At 44.3% G+C, this 21,131-nt stretch overlaps 2 protein-coding genes across 11 annotated transcripts in view; both read right to left on the bottom strand.

The window, feature by feature from the left end:
* The window catches only part of PANX2 (pannexin 2), a 23,922-nt gene extending 8,588 nt beyond the window's left edge, over positions 1 to 15,334 (bottom strand). For 3 of the 10 annotated variants that reach the window (XM_035337804.1, XM_035337832.1, XM_035337793.1), the window contains exon 1: positions 14,461 to 14,598. Coding sequence is in view for 3 of the 10 variants with exons in the window: in XM_035337820.1 (XP_035193711.1) it covers positions 14,461 to 14,686 (226 nt within the window). In the remaining 7 variants the exon portion in view is untranslated. Of the gene's footprint in view, positions 1 to 3,594; positions 3,695 to 4,131; positions 4,265 to 5,395; positions 5,574 to 14,460; positions 14,760 to 15,104 lie in introns of those variants that run through there. The other 7 variants (XM_035337820.1, XM_035337822.1, XM_035337812.1 and 4 more) reach the window with 5 other exon arrangements.
* LOC118178238 (formin-like protein 6) overlaps positions 15,151 to 21,131 on the bottom strand; it is a 9,401-nt gene continuing 3,420 nt past the window's right edge. The window contains exons 2-3 of the mRNA XM_035346596.1: positions 15,397 to 15,908; positions 15,151 to 15,356 (exon numbers count right to left, since the gene is read on the bottom strand). Of these exons, the coding sequence (XP_035202487.1) occupies positions 15,189 to 15,356; positions 15,397 to 15,908 (680 nt within the window). The 3' untranslated portion in view covers positions 15,151 to 15,188. The remainder of the gene's footprint in view (positions 15,357 to 15,396; positions 15,909 to 21,131) is intronic.

Raw genomic sequence — 21,131 nt, 5'->3', positions numbered from 1 at the left:
CAGCTGTGTTAAAACCAGGGCTCTGATATTGGATCATATCATATAAAAATAAAATAAAAAGTACATATTTGAAGTTTATACTCATATAAAGTTTTCCCCAAAACTTGGCAGTTTAATTGCATATGGCATAATTATTCATTTGTGTAGGAAATGATAAAATGACAGTAGAATAAGATACAATTTTGTTTTTGTCATTATTGTTCCAAACAATAATGAAAAGGTGGTAGAGGGTAGACATGTACCTGTGACTTGTACACATGTGCAACTGCAACAAAGGCAAAAAAATAAGATACTACCCAACTAGCCTGTAACCAGTATTGGGAGCTGGAATACTAAACCCAACATTTCTTCATTAAATGTAATGGCCTACTGCAAGATTTTCAGTGCTCATGCTCTGTAAAATCTCAGGAAGCTAAAAGCCTGAAGGTCTGCCATTAGGTCCACCTATGCAAATGTATTAACTGCATTCCAACACACGACATTCAACATGTTTTTTTCAGAAAAAAAAAAATCATTAGGAATACCTAAGAACAAATTCCCTTTCTGCAATAATTGCTTACAGTCAGTGTCATTCCCATGAAATGCTCCTTTTGAATAATTTTAAAGAAACTAAGTAACCCTGTGTTAATGCTTTTCAGAAATAATGCACTGGGGAAAAGTCCATGATATCAATACAGTATAAAGTATACTAGACTTAATCTTATACTGAGCTGAGTATAAAGATGCATACTAGGAAGCTTAGCTTCCCTTTTTCGATACCATTAGATGAGCATAGGAGCAGTACATCAGATGTTTTCAACAGTTGTACATAAATACATTTTATCCTGCTCACTGTTCATGTAAGTAACTTCTAGAAGTCCACAAAACTAGACTCATTAATAAAATATGAGACATCTCACTGAATCTTTTTGGATATACAGACAAAATAGTCAAAGCAGAATTAGTTAGTTGTGGAACATAATAATAATGTCATGCCACTTGAAGAAATAAAAACCCTGGACAGCTAAGTTTTTTCACATGCTCCATTCTGTACCATCTCATCCTATCAGTTTAAGTACTACTTAGAGAAAAATTACTTCCAGGCATATGGTGGTAAAAAGGACATACTTCAGGGGAATGAAAGAGTGAACATGACTGGGAGAAGATAAGCAAGGTAGGGAGAGGAATGAAGGCAGGGACCGTGCTCAGAAAAATGTTAGAAAGAACCTAGAGAGACAAAGTGGAAGGCAGGAGTGAAGGCAAAGTGTGGAAGCTAGGTGCTGCCAAGTCTGCTGCCTGTTAGTAATGCTCTGAGAAATTCTTGTGGGCTTTGTTCAGGTGCAGGCTACCACTTCTGCTGCTCTCAGTCCAAGGTCAGCCACCTCCTCCCAGTGGTTCCCCAGCCTCTACACACCTCAGCATACACTCAACAGCCCTCTTTAAAAGCCCCTGAATTAAATACTCTGTCAGGCTGCAAGTGTTAAACATGTTAGATAAATTAATCCTGCTTAGCCCTGGAAAAACAATACTTTTAGTTCTGAAATTCCTCAAATGAGGGGCTGGGGGGCTGAGGTTTGGGGTTGGAACCCCTGTGCAGCTTCCCATTGCAGAAATTAATCTCAGATCTGAACACAGAGTTACCAACAGACGATCTGCTAGTTGCTGCTCTGGAAATTATACCCCAAATACAGAATCACAGAAACGCTGCAAGGAACCTTGAAAGTTCCTGAGTCCAACCTCGTGCTGAAAACAAGGTCAACACTGAGTTCAAACCAACTTGACTAGGGCTTTGTCTGGCCTGAAAACCTCCAAAGGGGGAGTCTGCACAACCACCCGTGCAACCTCCTCCAGTGCTTGGTTGTTCTCAAGGTGATTTTTTTTTTTTTTCTCTAGGTCTTGCCTAGCAAGAATGGCTGCTTCATACAGGAGCCACTTTTTTTCTCCTTTGAGAAATGGCTGTTTCTGAAAAGGAATGCAAAGGCTTACACTGCAATACAAGCAGTTAAGCGTTCACGCCCCAGTTTTGCATCTCAAAGCAAAAGATGTCAACAGCACAGTCCACCACGGAGGCTGTGTGCATGTATGTATGTGTGTGTCCATTTGCCTATATATATTAAAAAATAATTTTGCAAAAATGTGAGCTAGTATGTGGTACATAGAGACAACGCTGTCAAGCAAGACACAGTCAAGCTGGTAGTTATGTATTGTTCTCCCGTATCTTTCAAGGTTTATTTTTACAAGTTTTCCTAGAAAAAGTGAGTGAATTGGATCTAACAAAAACATTTGTGTTTTTCAAATAAACGTAACAATACCAGCCTCTTAGTATTCAACACAGTAAAAAAAAAAAAAAAAATTAGACCCTGCTTCTAAAAAGGACTTCATGCGGTTCCTTTGAAGCCAATGGGATTACTCATAGTGCATAAAATTAGGCATGTGAATCTCTCTTTGAAGAACTGATGCTGTAGGTGGGGGCAATTTTGAGCTTCTGAAGTTTTATTACAAGCAGTAATCAAAAGTTACTTCAATAAATATGGACAACACATTTGCAATGTTTTTGGTAGCCATTAAAAATACAGGAAAATATTTTAATACACAGTATATGCCCCTATATATAAAGGGGCAAATGACCCTTCACACCTACCATATTCCCTGTGAAATAAAGTATATTCACCAAAAGTAAACTATAAATCCTAATAATAAATTGTGTATGTTTCCTGTGACCTCCATCTTTTAGAATTTACTCTGGAAAAACAAATCACACCTCATTAACCCTCCAACTAGATTGCATGATTCCAGCGTTCCAAACAGTGATTCAATAATGCAGGAGGCAAAGAACAATTTCCTAACAGCATACAGGAAAAAAAAAAAAGGAAAAAAATGGAACCCAGCTTTCAGAAAATATAACTGGAAAAAAAAAAGAAAAAAAAAATATTGTGCTTGCTATACTAAGACAAAGGTTAGTATGTCTCTTGTCCAAGTAATTTTTTGAGGATCCAAGAGTAAACGTGCTGCCTGACCACCACAGTCATACATCGGTTACGGGCAGCAGAGATGCTGCTTAGGTTCTGCCAAACAGGCTGCGTCTCCCAACTCCTGGGCAAGTGCCTAAACCCTCAAGCTCTGTCAGACACGCTCACAGGGAATGCCAGTGGGAAGCAGACACCAACTCTGGAAACCCGAGTATCAGGTAAGTATCAGGTAAGCATATGTACTGAGTTAAATATATTGCAGACTCACCATGGGCCTGCGGCTTTTCACCCTCTTGAAGAGGACTGCTAAATCATCCTTATGCGGGTGCTCAACCTGCCTACAAAGAAAAGCTGGTATTTCAGTCAAATTCTCTGAAGCGCTCCTTGTAAGGTCCTCTCCACTTGACTGTAAGGAGAAAATCAGTGTTTAGGTAGGATCTCTGAATCATCCTGCCCATCAGATGCTACAACACAAGTTTATAATAGCCAAGATAAATGAGAAGCTCCCTGAATTCAACCATAGATGTTAGTATTTGACAAGTGTAGTTCTATCATACTGCTCTTCCCTATGTTGTATCACATAAGTGTAAGCAATCAGACATACATGCCTCATTCATCTCAAGTACTAAAAGGAATGCACAAGAAAGCAGGTAGCAAACTGTTTATTTTGAGAAAGAGAAATTATTTATTTAGTAGTTTTCAGTATTTTTTAAAAGGAAAAGAAGACGTCCTGGATCCTCTTCTCTCTGGAAAAACAGAACAAAAACACTTATATTACTAAGGCTGAAAATATAGTCTAAGTAAGAATGATGTCATCTAAACAGTAAACAGCTTTTCCATCCCAGCCAGAAGCTTCCATAAGGAATTTGTAACTCTATTTTGGATGTAATTTTAACAAATGCTGGCTAGTATCCAAATTAATTCACAGGAAAAAACTCCTTTAATTTAACAGGTTTATTTCAACTACTTTATTTAAAGGGTATTTAAAGGTTAGAAATTAGTACAGCATGAGGATGGATTCCTGAAATTACTTTTGTGTATCAATTGTAGTCATACGGTCCTATTTAACTCAGTTTACTCATATGATTAAGAAAATAAAGCATTCATAGAACTAAGCCTTAACTTAGCAAGCTGATTATTAAGAATTATAATTGTTATCAAAACAAAAAGACAATACCTTTACCTTTGTTAGGGAATATTCTTTCCAACTCTGAATAAAGGTTCCATGCCCATGAAGTCTTCCTAAGGTACAAATTTCTCCATGATCAACAAGGTAAGGTATAGCCTTTTTTGACCACTCTCTGAAATCACTTGTCCTGTTTAAGAAAAAAATCTTAAAATAAAAGTCCCTAAGAAAATGAGACAGGAAACCATCTGCTAGTAAGTTTTACTGACTTACATTCTACAAGGATTAGTTGTCATGGGTGAGATAAACAGCTTCAAAGACTAACAGGCAATTGGTTTCCTACAGTGATATCCCCATATTTATAATTTGGGGCCATTTTTATTGCAAGACTGCTGTTCAAATTGCATGTATTTTGGATTTGCAGAATCACTATATTAGTACTGCACATTCCCAGTGTATATACAGATTTGCAGGACTGTATTCCCTGTATGTAACATACATTAGCTCTTCTGAAATCAGCTGGTATGCTGAAGTTCACTTACCAGCAACCTGAGGCTTAAAGACTTGTAATGCCTGCCCTGCAAAATTCATGAGAAAAATACCTACTCCTACTCGGTTCATATGTTCACATCTGTTGGAGAAGATTATTCCAGAAATGGCAACCGTTACACAGAAGGTGCAGAAACACCTAAATGAAATCCCTTAGGCTGCACCAATGGAGAAATGTTTCCTCAGTAAGGAGCTACCATCCACCACGCGATGGCCACGCAGTACGGTGACAATGTTGTTAGAGAGCTTTTCTGTAATGACTGAACTGTTGAGCAACACTGCGAGCTTTTCTTCCTGTGGTCAACAGAGCTTTATGTGAAAACAAAACACATCTGGAAGGAAATTACAATGCTTGTATTTGCACCTAGAGGTGTGTTTCCGTATTATAATTTGCTTTGTACTATGTTAAAAGGATATGAGAAGTTAGATTTGACTTTAAGAGAATGCATTCGCAAAATATAATTAATGAAATTCAGACAGACAAACCTAAAGAAGAGATCTGAATAATATCTACTTCTACAATTATCCCTAATATAAGGAGGCAAGTGCAATTTGGTATGTCAGAACTTCTGTATAGGGGTAGAAGTAACATGGGAAAGTGTGTTAATGTTACTAAAAGATCAAAAAATATTTTTGGACAATTCAGAAATTCTCCTCTAGAGGTGGAACCCCAAAGCAGGTACACAGGCACCCAGACACTAGGATGATGCGCACTAGAGTAACACCTAAAGCAAACTGCAAGAACACATAAATGCCAAGGTGAAATGAATACCTAGTGAAACTGACGATACACAGACAAGAGTGGCTTCTTAATTCAAGGGTCAAGTGCAAAACACAAACACAGGAAACAACAGGAAACAGCAGGTTTGTTCTACTGCGTTACTGCTTTTTAATGGTCAGAAATGAAAAAGATGGCTCGTTTTAAGTACCTCTTGGCATGAACACAGCACCTGGAAAAAAAAATATTAAAAAAAAAAAAAAAAAAAAAAAAAAAAGAAGAAAAATGCAAGTAGTTAGTTCATTAGGTAATTATGGTCTTTTAATATCATAGTATTTGGAGGCAGAGATGACTGGTCTACTGGTTTTTGGAAAAGTGGTCCCTCCAGGTATAAAGCAATTGGAGGTTGTAAAGTATCAGATCTCTGCTGATCTATCATGACAGAGTAAGAGAATCAGCCTTCATAGGCTCCCAGGGACCCTGCAACTTCCAGTGTGGAGGTTTCCTGCCCTCCTGAACAGTTTGTGGATCCCACAGAAGACAAGGCACCTCAGCCTCAGAAATAATTACTTCACTGTACAGCTGAAATGCTCCAGAAATGGTCACTGAGCTCCAAGCTGCAAAAAACGCACCATGCATTCAGCAACTGGTGCCAGAGAAGAAAAGCAAATAAATCCCCAAACCTTACTATCTTAAGAAGTACTACTGTGTTTCCAAGTTCAAATGCAAGAGAATAATATACAAAATCCATTATGATGGAAACACCTGCACTATTTTCAACATTTTTCTTAGAATAAATCCTGTATCATGGGAAAAAAAAGAAACCTCTGCAAGAATGATGCCAGTCTACTGTGAAATAATTCAGCTTTTTAATTAAATGTGTATACCTACTGAAGTTGCCTGCTGCAGTCATCTTTAGCATTCAAAAAACCCAGGGAACTCAGGAATGATACAGATTCTCATTGAAGAGCTTTACCAATCTAAGAAGCATTACAAGCTGAGACTTCTAGATCATGGATGCATAATTTCTGTCTAATTTAGAGAGAAAAAGCTTCAAAATGCTTCATAGTAGCTTTGAAAAACAGTCCCAACCTTACTCTTATTTATTCAAAAGGTTCCCTCTTGACTTAAACCGATGAATTAAGTAGCTCTTAAACAAGAATGCTTTTGACCCATCTATCTGTTCAGATTGTTGAAGTTATCCCGAAAGTATCTATTAAGCTAAATCTTATTCAGATTTTGGACCTCACATATGAGACAGAAGAAAAAAATAAAAGGGTTAATAGTGTAGACAGAGTCATCAAAGTCAGTATGAAAAAAAAGACAACATGTATATGTCAGTGAAGACTGAGAGATGGAATTCGTGACAGAAAAATGTCTGTGGCCTCTAGGAATTGCAGTGGAATGATTAAGTTTGTGAGGTTCATGCATTTCCTCAAGATTACCTTCCTATTTAACATTCAATTGCATAACTACAAATCTTTAAATGGCCAAAAATCACAGAAAGCCAGCTTGCATATTTCATGAGCATTGTGTTTGTGTGTTTTGCCCTCACCCTTTGGTAAGAATTCCAACTGCAGTGCAAACAGCCAGTAGCTGAACCACAGCCAGCCCGTGGCTGCTTGCACTACTTCAGTTATTTTAAAAAATGCATGATTAGAAAGCACTTAAACACAAGAGGTGTGAGAAGAGAATTTAAGGAGTGTCTCAGCAGCTAATACCACCTCAGAACTAATTTCTCAATCCATGTCCTCAAATGCATACATATAACAATCTGGCCCAGTACTTTTAGCACTAACAGTAACCATTTGGGAAAACATCACCTTCACTTTTTTACTATATGTGGCTTTAAGTACAGAGTAAAAATGGAAAATAAGCTCAAAAGCCAACTAACAGTCAAGTCAGGAAGTGAGCGTGTGTAAATATGCTGCCCACAACCTGAGATAGAAATACAAATTAGAAAAGCTGACCAGCAATACAACATAAAATTCTATCTTGCAACATATTCTACTTCAAAGATACTGTAGGGTGAAATGCATAAAGAGACACTGAACTCACGCATACACTGTACTACACAGTGAAGTAAGCATTGCTTATGCAAAATGATTACAAATCAGAAAATAAAACATAAAACTTGAACTGACCCTTCAGTCATTTAACTTACTGGCTCCTTCCATTACTTCCTCATGAGAATTTTCTAGCAGAAGGGTGGTAGAGGGCTGAGCTACGTAACTGCTAAGAGACATAGAAATACAGTATTTATGAGCAACTTTTTCGTATTTGGTAGGTGCTGTTTTATAAACCTAGCAAGAAAATCAACACCAAAGCTTGGCTTTTGACTAGAGTATAAGAATCAACTGGATGACTGTTTTGCTTTATTTTAATAAAGTATTGGCATTAAACAACTTCTGAAGGAAAAGCAGACATGACTGCAATACAGAATGATTCACTGTGAATAGAAAGCACAAGGCACTGTACATGAGGAATATGACTTAGCAATTGCTGTGGCTGACAACATGAATCCTAAAGCTTTTGAAAATTTGGAAACCAAAATATTTCAATATTGTGAAGATAACACAAAACAGTAAGAGCAAGATACTCCCCTTTGGGACCCACCTCTCACCAGTCCCTAACAGAGTGAACCTCCCACTGACATTGCTGATGGTCTTGCCTCTGAACACAGCATAACACTGAACTTTTGAGCATTTGAACCACTTACTGAAAACATTTAACAATACAAACCAAGCAGCTCGTAAGGAAAGCCAAGTGTCTCCTTGTCCATGGTGTCTTGGAATCTAAGCAAAGGCCGTGAGACATTTTACTACGGAAGGCTGCCGTTCACTGCCAGTGTCAGAGGACAGACACCACACTTGCTGATGGAGAGAGGTGTTCAACACCCAACAAAGCCCCGCTTGTGGCTGTGGGGTGTGAACATTAGCTCCATGGTAAAACCAGGGAGAGTAGAGAGCAGGATGAAAAACCACGGAACACCAGATCCCTGTCAAACAGATAATGAATGTTACAGTCTAATATCACACATTTTCTGCATTTTGGAAAGGAAGTAAAAATGGAAATGCAGTATATTAGAGGACCAGCCCCTTTTATCTAGGTCTGTGCTTTGCTAGACTCACCAGGCCTTGATAGGAAATACTGAAACATTGTAACTAAAAAAAGCTGCTGAACATTGACACAGACTACATCTGGACTACAACTACATATCTTAGAGTCTTACCCACTAATCTTTAATTAAAGTTTGGGATTTTATCATTTTTTTTCACTAAATATTAGCCTAAGGCTAGTCTGCTTCATCAAGAAAACACTTTAAATGATTTTTTTCCAAGTAAGTAGGTAGGTAACTACATAAAGAACCCCAAACCCTTTATCATGTGGAAGGGAACAACCCTGCAGGCTCCAAGGCAGCTAAATGGGAAGAACAGAAGCGACAACCTCTACTTCCAGGCTTACAGTTTGCTCCTCTGCTAGCTGGCACCTGGCACAGTTATCTATCCCTGCACTGGGACAGTGTGGTACTAACCAAAGCAGAGATCTCCACCCTGAGATTATTAGTTGTATTTTACTTCTAGTTTGCACAGGAGTAACTAATTCTTCAAGGTGCTAGGGAATGAAAAATCAGGCGTCTGGATCTTCAGATATGAGGAATAAAACCCCTAAAGAAAAAAATAGAAGCACAGACCTTTGCAAAACACTGTGCTTACAATGCAGGAGTGGTGCAACAGATATCAAAAAACATACAGTGTGTAATGGGGGCATGCCACTGTTCTGAAAGAACTTCAAACACATTGGTATTTGTATTTAAATAAAATAATAAATTATGATTTTTAAGGTAGTAATTTCTGAAATAAAACAGAATGAAACCAAGTAAATTCCCCTGGTACCACCTGTACGCACTGTAGCTCTCAACAAGAACATCGCTACCAGAGAGGTTTCCTTTGCCGACACTGCCTGCTGCAGGCACCCTTCTAAGCAGCGCACAGAGGGCAAATGCCTCCAAAACTTTCCCTGACATCCTCAAGGTTCAGTGCACACTGGTCCATAAAAGACATCCTGATAGTATATGAAGTCTGCCCATGGGTGAGTTTTAGAAAGGGAGACTAATCATTTGTCTCTTGTGGGTGCTTGTCTGGGCTTTCTTTGTATGAGGTTGCTGACTACTGCTCCTGAATGACTTTATTGCAGAATCATTGAATGGTTTGGGTTGGAAGGAACCTTAAAAATCACCCAGTTCCAACCCAAGGCCTCATCCAACCTGGCCTTGAACACCTTCAGGAATGGGACATCCACAGCTTCTCTGGGCAACCAGCTCCAGTGCCTCACTACCCTCCCTCCTAACGTCTAATCTGAATCTATCCTCTCTTAGTTTAAGACCATTTCCCTTGTCCGATCATCTACCTGAGTAAAGAGTCCTTCTCCATCCTTTTTATAAGACCCCTTTAAGTACTGAAAGGCTGCAATGAGGTCTCCCCAGAGCCTTATCTTCCCCAGATGGAACAGCCCCAGCTCTCTCAGACTTTCTTCATAGGACAGATGCTCCAGACCTCTGATCATCCTCATAGTTCTCCTCTGGATCTGCTCTAACAGGTCCACATCCTTCTTGTGCTGGGGGCCCCAGACCTGGATGCAGCACTCCAAGTGGGGCCTCACAAGGGCAGAGCAGAGGGGGTCAATCACCTCCCTCGAGCTGCTGGCTACCCCTCTGTTGATACAGCCCAGGAAGCAGTTGGCCTTCTGGGCTGCCAGAACACACTGCTGGCTCATGTCGAGCTTTTTGTCCACCAGAAACCCCAAGTCTCTCTCCACAGGACTGCTCTCAATGAGCTCTTCTCCCATTCTGTGCTCATGTCTGGGATTGCCCCGACCCAGGTGCAGCACCCTGCACTTGGACTTGTTGAACCTCACCAGGTTTACATGGGCCCACTTCTCCAGCCTGTCCAGGTCCGTTTGGATGGCATCCCTTCCTTCTGGTGTATCAACTGCACCACTCAGCTTGGTGGTGTCTACAAACTTGCTGAGGGTGCACTCAGCCCCTTCATCTATGGCATTGATGAAGATATTGAAAAGCACCACTCCCAAGAGAGACCCCTGAGGGACACCGCTTGTCACTGGCCTCCACCTGGACATAGCACCATTAACCACCACTCTCTGACCGTCAAGTCAGTTCTTTTGCACAGTATAAATACTGCACACAGATTTACTTAATTACTTTTCTAGGTGCTTCCTTCCTGGAATCACACTAGTTTGCTACAAAAACATTAAAGGAGAATTGGGAGACTCAGAAATGATAATAGAAGGTGTTAGCTGAGGGACTTTCTTTTTTCTTATGAAAGAAAGCTTGGGTAGTGCAAAGAAAGGCTGTAGTCATTTCTTTGCAGAGGTGCCAGTGCAAGCATTATACAATTTGTGATTTAATTTCTCAAAAGCAATGTAAAGATCAGAGCATTCAAACATGAGGATGAACAAATCAAGTACACGAACAGCAAGTACATTAACCTAAACAACCACTTTGCCCCTGCCATTAAAACAACACAATTCATTAAGTAACTTTATCTTCACCCACAGGAAAACTACACTATGCAATGTATTATCCCACGGACATAATGATTTCTAAAATCATAAATAAATGATCATCTTTTAAATCCATTTGTCATAACACATGCCCTCTTTGCCTCGTGTGCTGAGGCTGGGCTCCACCTTCACACGGAGTGCTGTGCGGGCCCAGAAGCCTCTCACCGCATTGTGCCCAGTCACTCCTGACTAGGCTTTAAGGTAAGCTGGATCCTCCATAAACTCACAGGCAGATCAGCAGTATGTATGGTTTTATCTCCTCTAGGCACTCAAGGGTTTGTGAGAAACCACGTTCACTACTACACCCTGAGCGTGCACACCTCTCTTCCAAGAGCTTCTACAAGACTACAAGACTTTTCAAGTAAGAGGGGACAGAAACCAGAAAAGGGGTTTTTTCTTGCTTTAGCAGCATGATGGTAGCTTTAAATACCTTGCACTGGATATCATTAACAGAATTAGGAATAATAATAAGCATCAGTTTTTATTTCCTACTCTGAGGCTGTAACCAATGCACAGAAGGGCACAAAGAAAAGGCTGGGAAGCTACTACGACACTAACACCCAAAGCGGCAGCAGGAACCTCTTGCCAGAACTTTTGTCAGCAGTTTGCACTTTTCATATGTATTATTTAAATTGCATACAGGAAGCAATATACAAAGCAATAAAAAGATATTTTTTTTAAAGATCAGTGGCAGCACATGGGTGAAACGTAACACAAACAGCAGAGCCAGCAATAAGCACATACTCAGCAGGACTATTGCTTTTATCATGGTCAGTGTCTCTGGACAACCTTCTTAGTAAAGAAGTTTGAGTAAATGTTGTTTTGGTAACAGGGCTGTAAACATCTAAATCAAGTCACATTTAAGAGCAAAACTCCTCCTAATTTTGAGTTCATTAGAAGCAGAATTGAATCCACCAATCCTGAGCTCTGTTATTGAACCTGAAAAAGAAGTCTGGTTTCATCAGCCCCTTTCAGTTTGTATGACATTTTCTTGTATCTTTTTTTCCTTTCTCTCATTGTATGTATATTGTATGAGATAAGAGTGCTGTCCCATGTTTTTCCAGTGACATTACGGTGCTTTTTGTGTTACCTTGTAAGCTTTGTCTGGGTAGCACATAACAGGTTACTGCTCTTATAGAGCATATAGAATCAGAGAATCATTAAGGTTGGAAAAGCCCTCCAAATCATTTAGTCCAACTGTCCCCCTACCACCAATATCACCCACTAAATAATGCCCCTAAGTACCACGTCCAAGCTTTCCTTAAACACCCCCAGGGACGGTGACACCACAACATCCCTTGTGTTCCAATACCTGACTACTCTTTCTGAGAAGAAATGTCTCCTAATTTCCAACCTGAACCTCCCCTGGCACAACTTGAGGCCATTCCCTCTTGTCCTATCACCAGTTACCTGTGAGAAGAGGCCAACCCCTAGCTCCCCACACCTTCCTTTCAGGTAGTTGTAGAGAGCAATGAGGTCTCCCCTGAGCCTCCTCTTCTCCAAACTAAACAACCTCAGGTCCCTCAGCTGCTCCTCACAGGACTTGTGTTCCAGGCCCTTCACCAGCTCCGTAGCCCTTCTCTGGCCACACTCCAGGGCCTCAATGTCCTTCTGGTAGTGAGGGGCCCTAAACTGCACACAGCACTCAAGGTGCAGCCTCACCAGAGCAGAGTACAGGGGAATGATCACCTCCCTGGTCCTGCTGGCTACACTATTCCTGTTACAAGTCAGGATGCCGTTGTCCTTCTTGGCCAGCTGGGCACACTGCCGGCTCATGTTCAGGCGAGTATCAACCAACATCCCCAAATTCTTTTCCTCTGCACAGCTTTCCAGCCACTCTGCCCCAAAGCTGTAGCATTGCATATGCCCTTACAGGGTCAAATGAGCACATGAGGTCTGTGACTAGACAGAAATGACATTGCTTTTGGTACTTCTGAAAAAAACAAAACAAAACAAAAAAGAACTGCAACATTTAAGACCACAACTGTTGTCCTAGAAAGTAGTCTTTCATAGCATAAAATACACCCAATTGCAGAAATATGGGCAGATGTGAGTAGTGAGTAAAATTGCTAAACTCCTTCCATAAACTTGCATGGACCACTGTGTAGACTGTCAGAGGAACATCCCCTGTATAAATCTCTGAGTCTCTAAGAATTGTGTCTTCCTCTGCAATCTGCAGCCTCAGAGGACTTGTTCATACAGAGCAAGTTCCTGCTGTCTGCGCAAGCAGTGATTCATCACAGATCTCTGGTAGGAAACACACACTACAGTAAAGAAACCTAAGTGAAAGGGCACAACCTTTCTGGCACCCAAGGCTATCTTTAGGCTACTAATATTCAAATTTGTAAATCTCAAACAGTATGAAGTAAGCACTCTCATTGCCTTCTGTAGGCTTGCCTTTTCATTGATGTTTACTTCTCTACAAACCAAGTAGAGGAAGGGACCCAACACTTTTGCATTCTACACGAAGGACCCACAAAAGTGGCTGTATCTTGCCTTTAGGTCACTATGAAGAGACAGTTTTCAGACGTTCAACGAGCTCAGTGTGCCCTGAAAATATCGTCTCTTTAAGATACCTCTAGATGACCATGCAAAAAATGAGGCTATCATCAACTGTGGCTGAAGAATTTAAGATATATAAATGTATATATATATATATATAAAAAGCAAGATGTTCTTCACAAGCAGTTACTCTTCGAGGTCATTTCTCCTTTATGCTTGCTTTCATTGTAAGTGTTGGAAGTCAACCCCAAAGCCACATGCAAAGTAAGAGCCTGATTTGGATATGTTTACGGATCAAACACAGCTAATTCCCACTAACCATACAAGCTACAGGCTTCCAGTCTGTACTTGAAGGCACGAATAATTCCAAGGGATCTTCAGAATGGAGCCTCAGGGGACCCAAAATAAGTCCCATGCTGTCAGCTCCACTCTTGAAGGCGATACTTCAGAAAGTAACGCAATGGTTACCTGCCTTGCTAACGGCCCAGATGTCACAGCAGTTTACTGTGTGAATGATTCTGAGGCTCACGAAGACTTGAACTAACCTCCCAGACAAACCTGGACTAACCTTCCAGACAGGCAGGACAATGTGTTGGCTGTGATGGGCAATCAAGCTGGGCTTTTTAACCTGTGAAAAATTTTATGCAGGCCCTTAAATACCAGAGATAACATGATACAGGAAAGCCCAAGAGGCGTGTACATGTACATAATTACCACAGCAGCCAGTATAACACAGCACACCTCTACCTTGTGGACCAAACACCCGTGCTGCACATGCCTGACTCAACATCAGGACCAACGCTTAGGCCGTGCCTCGTCTTTACACCTCGCCAGCTCCACGTAACGAAGCAGAAAGAGGCGCTCTGGTGGACCACTGACATGGAGCTGCCCGCTCCCCTCCCTCAGCACCGCTGGCCCTTGGGGCACCCCGCGGCCCCCCTGCTCCCGCTGCCTATTCCCTCGAGGAGCCCTCCACAAAGGGGGGAGCCACTGGGGGCATTTTTGGGGCCGTTGTCGGGGCCCGCTGCCCTTACCAGCAAAGTTCTTGGTGAAGACGAGTGTGACGAGGAGGATGGGGATGAGGACGGTGCCGATGGTGACCACGCGGTCGAAGGGCAGCTCCAGCTTCAGCTGGAGGAGCAGAGCCGCCAGCGCGCCCGCCTTGTCATCCTGCTGCCCGGGCAGGATGAGCTCCTTCAGCTTCTCGCCTGCCAGCAGCGCGGTGGCCATGTCGGGGTGGTTATCGATGATGTGTTGCATAAGCGGTGGTGGCGGCGGCTGCGGGCGGCCTCACGCCGACGGGCCTCCCCCGGGGACGGGGACGGGTGGTGGCCTGCGGGGACAACACCGACAGGGTGGCGGTGGGGTCGGCAGGGCTTGGGGTGCTGTGGGGTGCTGTGGGGTGGGGTGGGGGTCCCGCACGGCCTCCCCGCCCCAGCCCGACCTCCCCGTGTCCCCGCAGCCCCGGGGAGCGGTGGCAGCCACCCCCGCCCCGGCGGCAGCAGCCATCCAAGGGTGCTGCAGAAGGGCTGCCTCCCCCCGGAGCTCCGCAGAGGGAGGCCGGGAGGAGCCGAGCAGCCGCTGGCAGCCGTGTCCCCGCCGTGCCCGGCCATGCGACAGCACGGGCTGGGGCTGCCCCCCGCCGAGCGCTGCTGCGGCCGAGGGAGCGGGCATTTACCTGGCAGCTTCGGCTCCCTCGGTTCGCAGGGGCTGGCGAGCACAGGCGCTGCCTTGCCAACAGCAGCGGAAGGCGCAAATAAACTTACACCGGTCCTTCCTGCCGGCAGAAAGGTCCCCGCGCCGCCGCTTCGGGGCGGGGGGCGAGCGGCGTGCGGGCGGTGCTGGCTATCGCCGCGGCTGGCTGGCAATGCATGGAAACGCCGGGCTGCAGCGTGCGGGGCGGCTCAACGGGGGCTGGCAGCAGCAGCAGCAGCGGGGAGGAGGAGGAGGAGGAGGAGGAGGAGGAGGAGGAGGAGGAGAGAGCAGCACCGGAATGAATTGCGGGAGCGCAGAGGTCCTTTAAGGATCTGATGCGAGCAGCTGGAGCCTGCCAGGCTGGGAACAGCAGCAGCAGCAGCAGCAGCAGGAGGAGGAGGAGGAGGAGGAGAAGGCAGCAGCCGCAGCAGGCACAAGCCCGGGGGGCTGCAGCGCGCAACACGTTGCGGCGGCCCCGTCCCTGCGGGAGGCACCGCTGGCGGCAGCGCGCATGCGTCGGGAGCCCGCGGAGGCTCGCGGAGGTCGGCGGCGGGCGGACGCCGGGGCCGCGCCGCCTCCTGAGGGGGGGAGCAGCCGCAGCCCCCGAGGGCCCGCAGCCGAGGCACCTCAGGGCGAGGTGTCCCCGCTGGAAGGGTTCTAAAGCCCCGGTGGGGGCACTCTGCATCAAAGGACGTGTGTGCTGCATCACAGCTGGCAGCTCCAGACAAAAGCTCCAGGTCGCAGTCCCTCGTTCCCAAGTTATTTGCGGAGTTTATATTTAGCAGAGCTCGGATGAAAACCAGAGATACGCTTAAACAACTATCGCTGACATTTTTTTTTTTTTTTTTCTCCTCTCTGTCAAAGATTTGCAGTTGTCATCTGCAACACAGCAGGAGTAAGGCAGAGATTTTTGTCTTTGCCTTGAAATTTCCCTTTCCCCACTCACTGGGAACAATATGATGATCCTTGCTTGCTATTCAAGTTCAATTATTCAAGCTTAAATATTGGATGCAAACTTAAATAATGCTTCTTTGTAGGGGTCCTTCCATGCAGGCAGGGATGTAATGAGCCAGGCAAGAGGGATGTCCTGATGTCGACAGCCCTGATGAAGGAGCCCAGACAGTAGAGACAAAGCTGTCATTGCCGCACGCTCCTGAAGGGCACTGGGGGCGAGAAGGCATGAGAGCTGTCACCATCACTTGCCTCATTTTCCCAGCTCCTCACCCACCATAGGCTCCGTGGCAGCAGAGGCAGCTCCAAGGACCAACATGCAGCCTCTGCCTCGTGGGCAGAAGACCTTCTCTTCTCACCCCCTTGCCCAGGTACAGCAGGTGCTTGCAGTGTAGCACAGCAGAGCTCTTGGCCAGCAGCTGGGCAGCAGCATAGGCAGGGCGAGGTGGGAAGCAGAGCAGTGATGCCATGAGCTCTGGAAATGAGCTCATGGCAGGATGGCATAGCCAGGATGCAGGGTGAATGTGCCAGATTCTCTCGCCATGGCTGTGTTTGGGCTACACATGCATTTTGTCAGCCTCTAAAATACAGGCTTTCCAAACTAACAACAAAGAACTCAAACTCCTTATGCACTTGTTATTGCTGCAGCCAGAGGGACCACACTGAGCGAGGTGGGCTGACAGCCCGAACCAGCACAGCTGATTTGCAAAACTTTTCCTAAGACTTTCAAAATCACAGTCATTTCATCATGCTTTTCCGTGCTGCTGACAGTCTTGTCCTGCTTGTTGAGAGTGTTGCTGAAAGACCATTTTCCTAATCCTCACTTTGTCATCTCCTTTTCAAATCCTCTATTGCCCATCCAGTTACTTAATTCAAAACAAGCTGCTTGCTTTTTGTTTTCTGAGGCTTCTGTGGTGTTTCTCCTCATATCTTCCCTAGCCTAAGACCTTACCACTTAGTTGCTGTCAAAATTAGGTGCTTCCTCATATTTTCACATGAGGAAAGAGTTCCAGCCTGTAGCAACCACCGCTGTGGAGCCCAGTGTTAACATCTAGGGGCCATCCAGTCCTGTATTCATCTCCAAGAGTGGCTGTAATGGGACATGAGGCAACCTGTGTTGATGCCTTTTCCATAGTACTGTTCCAGCTTCCAACTGTATCCAGGGAATTCCTTGAGCTTGTGATGGTGTAATAACACCCAAAGAGTCCCTTCTTGTAGTATTTTTTCTTGTCTCTCCTTGGGTCTGGTGTCCACAACATCCCTTATTAAGGAGTTCTACAGGCTTACAATCTGTTACGTGAAAAACAACTACTTTTGTTTTTTTGAGAGTATTTTAAATCAATAGGCACTGTTTATGGGAAAGTATTTGGATCAATCCCCATCCATCTTTTTCATGACACATATGCTTTTGTAGACATCTGTTATATCTTTCCCCTAAATTATATCTAGTTCCACATTTAATAAGCAAGGAGTCCTACTCCCATAGGAAAATTACCATAAATCAGTCACTTGGTTTTTAAAATAAATGGCCTCCATGAGTAATTTAAATTTCTCTTCTGAAGCTTTATTCATTGTAATATCATTATTTGATTTAATCATATCGATTTTGTAATATTGCTTGGCAACATTATGTCTCTGTAGCAAGCCAAAGAGACAGTCAAGATGGAACGGTACTGTCAAACCAAAACATGTGGGTAAACAAAGACCTGTAGTAGGGCAGAGACGGGGACACAGAAAAATTACTGTCATAATTTATAGACAAACACCATGGCCAAGTTCCTCAGCAATAACATGCTGGTATATATGCTGCTGGGTAATCTAGACAATAATCAGGCTGTGATAATAATCCTGTGCTAATAAATATTTCACTAGCTGCTGGTAGGGTCGGAATTTGATTTACAGATCAAAGTGGAAAGGCTTGTGAGTGAATTCTAATTAAGTCTAACAAAAGATCAAAAAAGGAGTATTATTTTGCAGTCACAGTTTGAATAAATCACTTGTTTTTATCATTTAGAATATATTGCTTCTTGAAGCTTTTAAAGCCTTGATTTCTCAAGTTCTGAAAGTTCAGAAGTTTAAAAGAAAATGAACAATGGTGAAAGACAGATGGCAAATTCTGACAGGGGGACCTGTGGCCTCCAGAATTAATTGCCCCATAAGAAGAGGCTACACCACCTCTAGGTGCAGGGCGAGATTTATCTATTCAAACTTGAAGGCATCTGAGCTAGATGTTACAGGGCACTGTTCTGAATCACATAAGAGAAGTAATGTAGCAGTGAAGTTCATGTGACCAAATGCAGATGTCCTCTTCAAAACGAGATGAATCACTTCCACATTGTAGGTGTCCAGAGTTTACATATAAATCCCACTCACTGTCTCTTACATTACATCTTGGCCAGCTCAGCCATTTCCTCAAGGGCGACTGCATGCTGTCCTTGTCAGTTCCTAGTCACTTGGGAATCGCTGCCTTTTTAGCTGGCTGTTTTAACATCAGTCATGCTACCACGACTCCTTCATGCGGTCCCCCGGGGTATCTTTATGGAAAGGATAAGACTTCCCTGATGACAGGGAAAGGAGCAGAGATGCTCTCGCTGGGCTGGGTTTGCAGCCGGTGCTACCATGGCTCTGTCAGTGCTGCTGCCTGTCTACGTGAGCCGCAGGCATGCCTTTGGATGCAGTGCGGACGCACCCAGCGAGACAAGGCTGCCTAGAGCTGGCAGTGGGGACTGGCAGTTGGCAGTGGGTTGTGACAGTGGGGCTGAGCATGGAGGTGAGAGTTCTGGCAGTAAAATTAAGTGAGGGGCCAGATGATAGTGAAAAGTGGCAACTGGCAGTGCCGCCTGGCTGTGGCTGCTGGCACTGAGATGAGCCTTTGGCAGTATGAGGAGGCTGTGTTCTCTTGTCAAGAAAAAGTGAGTCTTAACACTAAGATATAATAATGCTGCTGCTGACGTTGGTGAAGCTTTTTTTTTTTTTTTTTTTTCTTCCCAGTAGTTTCTATCTCCTTGCTAATGGATCTCAACTTCTGGGCTCATTTGTGTCTCATCCTCTCAATCCCTCAGGTCCCTGGGGGGAATCCCGCTCAACTGGACCTCAAAAGTTTGTCCTCACTTTGCTGTATGGTATTTCTCAAGCATAAGTGACTGATCAAAAATAAATTTTGCTCCCTTCCATTCAGGTCTGAAGATCATTTCCAACCAGCCCCATTAAAATGCTTGGAGAAGCTATACTGAATCCAGGTCCTTTCCTTTCTGTTGAGCATGGGTAACACATTCAAGCAAAAGAGGATCGTGCAGGTGACAGGAGATCATGCTGACACTGCAGGCTTGGCGGGTGACAACAGAGTGCTAGGCTGGCTGGCTGCAATCCCTCGCTCCTGCTGCTGCTACTTCAGCTTCTCTCTTCTGCGCAGAGGAAGGAAGAGATCACTGCAGGAGGACATTATGTGGCCTGGGCTCTTTCCGCCTGTCATCTGCCTTGTTCTGCCTGCCGGCCCACCAGCAGAGATCAATTTCTGCCTTCTTTATGTCCAACCTTTCCTGTGTCCTCTTTTTTAACACAAAGGCCTGTGGTGAGGCTTTGAAGTAGAAATACATCCTCTTAGCTATGTCTACAGTGTCTGCTTGTCATGTACAGGAGTCTGCTTCGGTGGAAGCAGTGGCACGTGGCAGGAGCACGCTATGGGCAAGAGGCCCTGCTCAAACCCTGTGATTCAACACCATCTGAAGCCTTTTGTGGGAGCTAGGGTGGTGACTGCAACCATTCAAGGGCAAAGATACCATGTGAGCACAAAATGGGTTAGTCTGCTGCTTGGGCGAGCAAGTTGTCTCTGCATGAAAAGAGAAACTGCTTGGATTAATACGAGTTAGGCAGGGAAGTCAAGGTTCAAGTAAAATAAGGTAGTTCTGTCCAGAAAGTGTATGGTATAGATGAAATGTAACCAGGGTGAAATGTAACCAGCATGACCCAAAGGGTCTGAAGAGGGTTTTGGAACTCTCTAGATAACAGTATGAATTACTGGATCCATATCGGATCAAAACTGTCTAGATAAGTGTTAGAAACAACAAATTTGGGTAGTGATGCAGCAAAACTGGAACCAATGAAGGAAAAAAATATTTAGGGGCTTGTCATTAAATATATCCCATTTGTGTGGGAGATGAGAGGCTGAAGAGCAGCCCTGTGGAAAGGGATCTGGGGGTGCTGGTCAACAGAGCGTTGAAGCTGAGCCAGCAGAGTGCCCTGGCAGCCAGGAGGGCCAGCCATACCCTGGGGTGCATCAGGCCCAGCTCTGCTGGGCAAGGGAAGGGATTGTCCTGCTCTGCTCTGTGCTGTGCCGCCTCACCTCGAGTACTGTGTGCAGGTTTGGGAGACACAATATATGAAGGACATGAAACTATTAGAGAGTGTCCAGAGGAGGGCTACAAAGACAGTGAAGGGCGTAGAGGGGAAGACGTATGAGGAGCAGCTGAGGTCCCTTGGTTCGTTCAGCCCAGAGCAGAGCAGGCTGAGGGGAGGCCTCATGGCGGCCTGCAGCTCCCTCACGAGGGGAGCGGAGGGGCAGGCGCTGAGCTCTGCTCTCTGGGGACAGCGACAGGACCCGAGGGAACGGCATGGAGCTGGGACAGGGGAGGGTCAGGCTGGGGGTTAGGGAAAGGTTCTGCACCCAGAGGGTGGTCGGGCACTGGAACAGGACAGTGGTCATAGCACCGAACCTGCCGAGTTCAAGAAGGGTTTGGACAATGCTCTCAGACACAGGGTATGATTTTTGGGTGATCCTGTGTGGAGCCAGGAGTTGGACACCATGGTCCGTGTGGGATGGGCTTGTGCCCTAGTGCTGAGAAGGGAAGACAACAGAACTGTAATGTAATAGATCTTTCATACAGTTTACAAGATTTCTTTATAGTAACCTAAGTGTGGATTACTACTGCTAGTACTAACAGGAGATGAAATTGTAACTCAGTATTGCATTGTTTGTAGTGATACAGTTGGGAATGAATACCACTAATATTATCTTCCCTTTCCCTTTCCCTTTCCCTTTCCCTTTCCCTTTCCCTTTCCC

This window comes from Oxyura jamaicensis, chromosome 1 (genome assembly GCF_011077185.1).
Source record: "Oxyura jamaicensis isolate SHBP4307 breed ruddy duck chromosome 1, BPBGC_Ojam_1.0, whole genome shotgun sequence".
NCBI lineage: Eukaryota > Metazoa > Chordata > Aves > Anseriformes > Anatidae > Oxyura > Oxyura jamaicensis.
The sequence above is the reverse complement of the archived record's forward strand: the minus strand, read 5'-3'. Positions and strand labels throughout refer to the sequence as shown.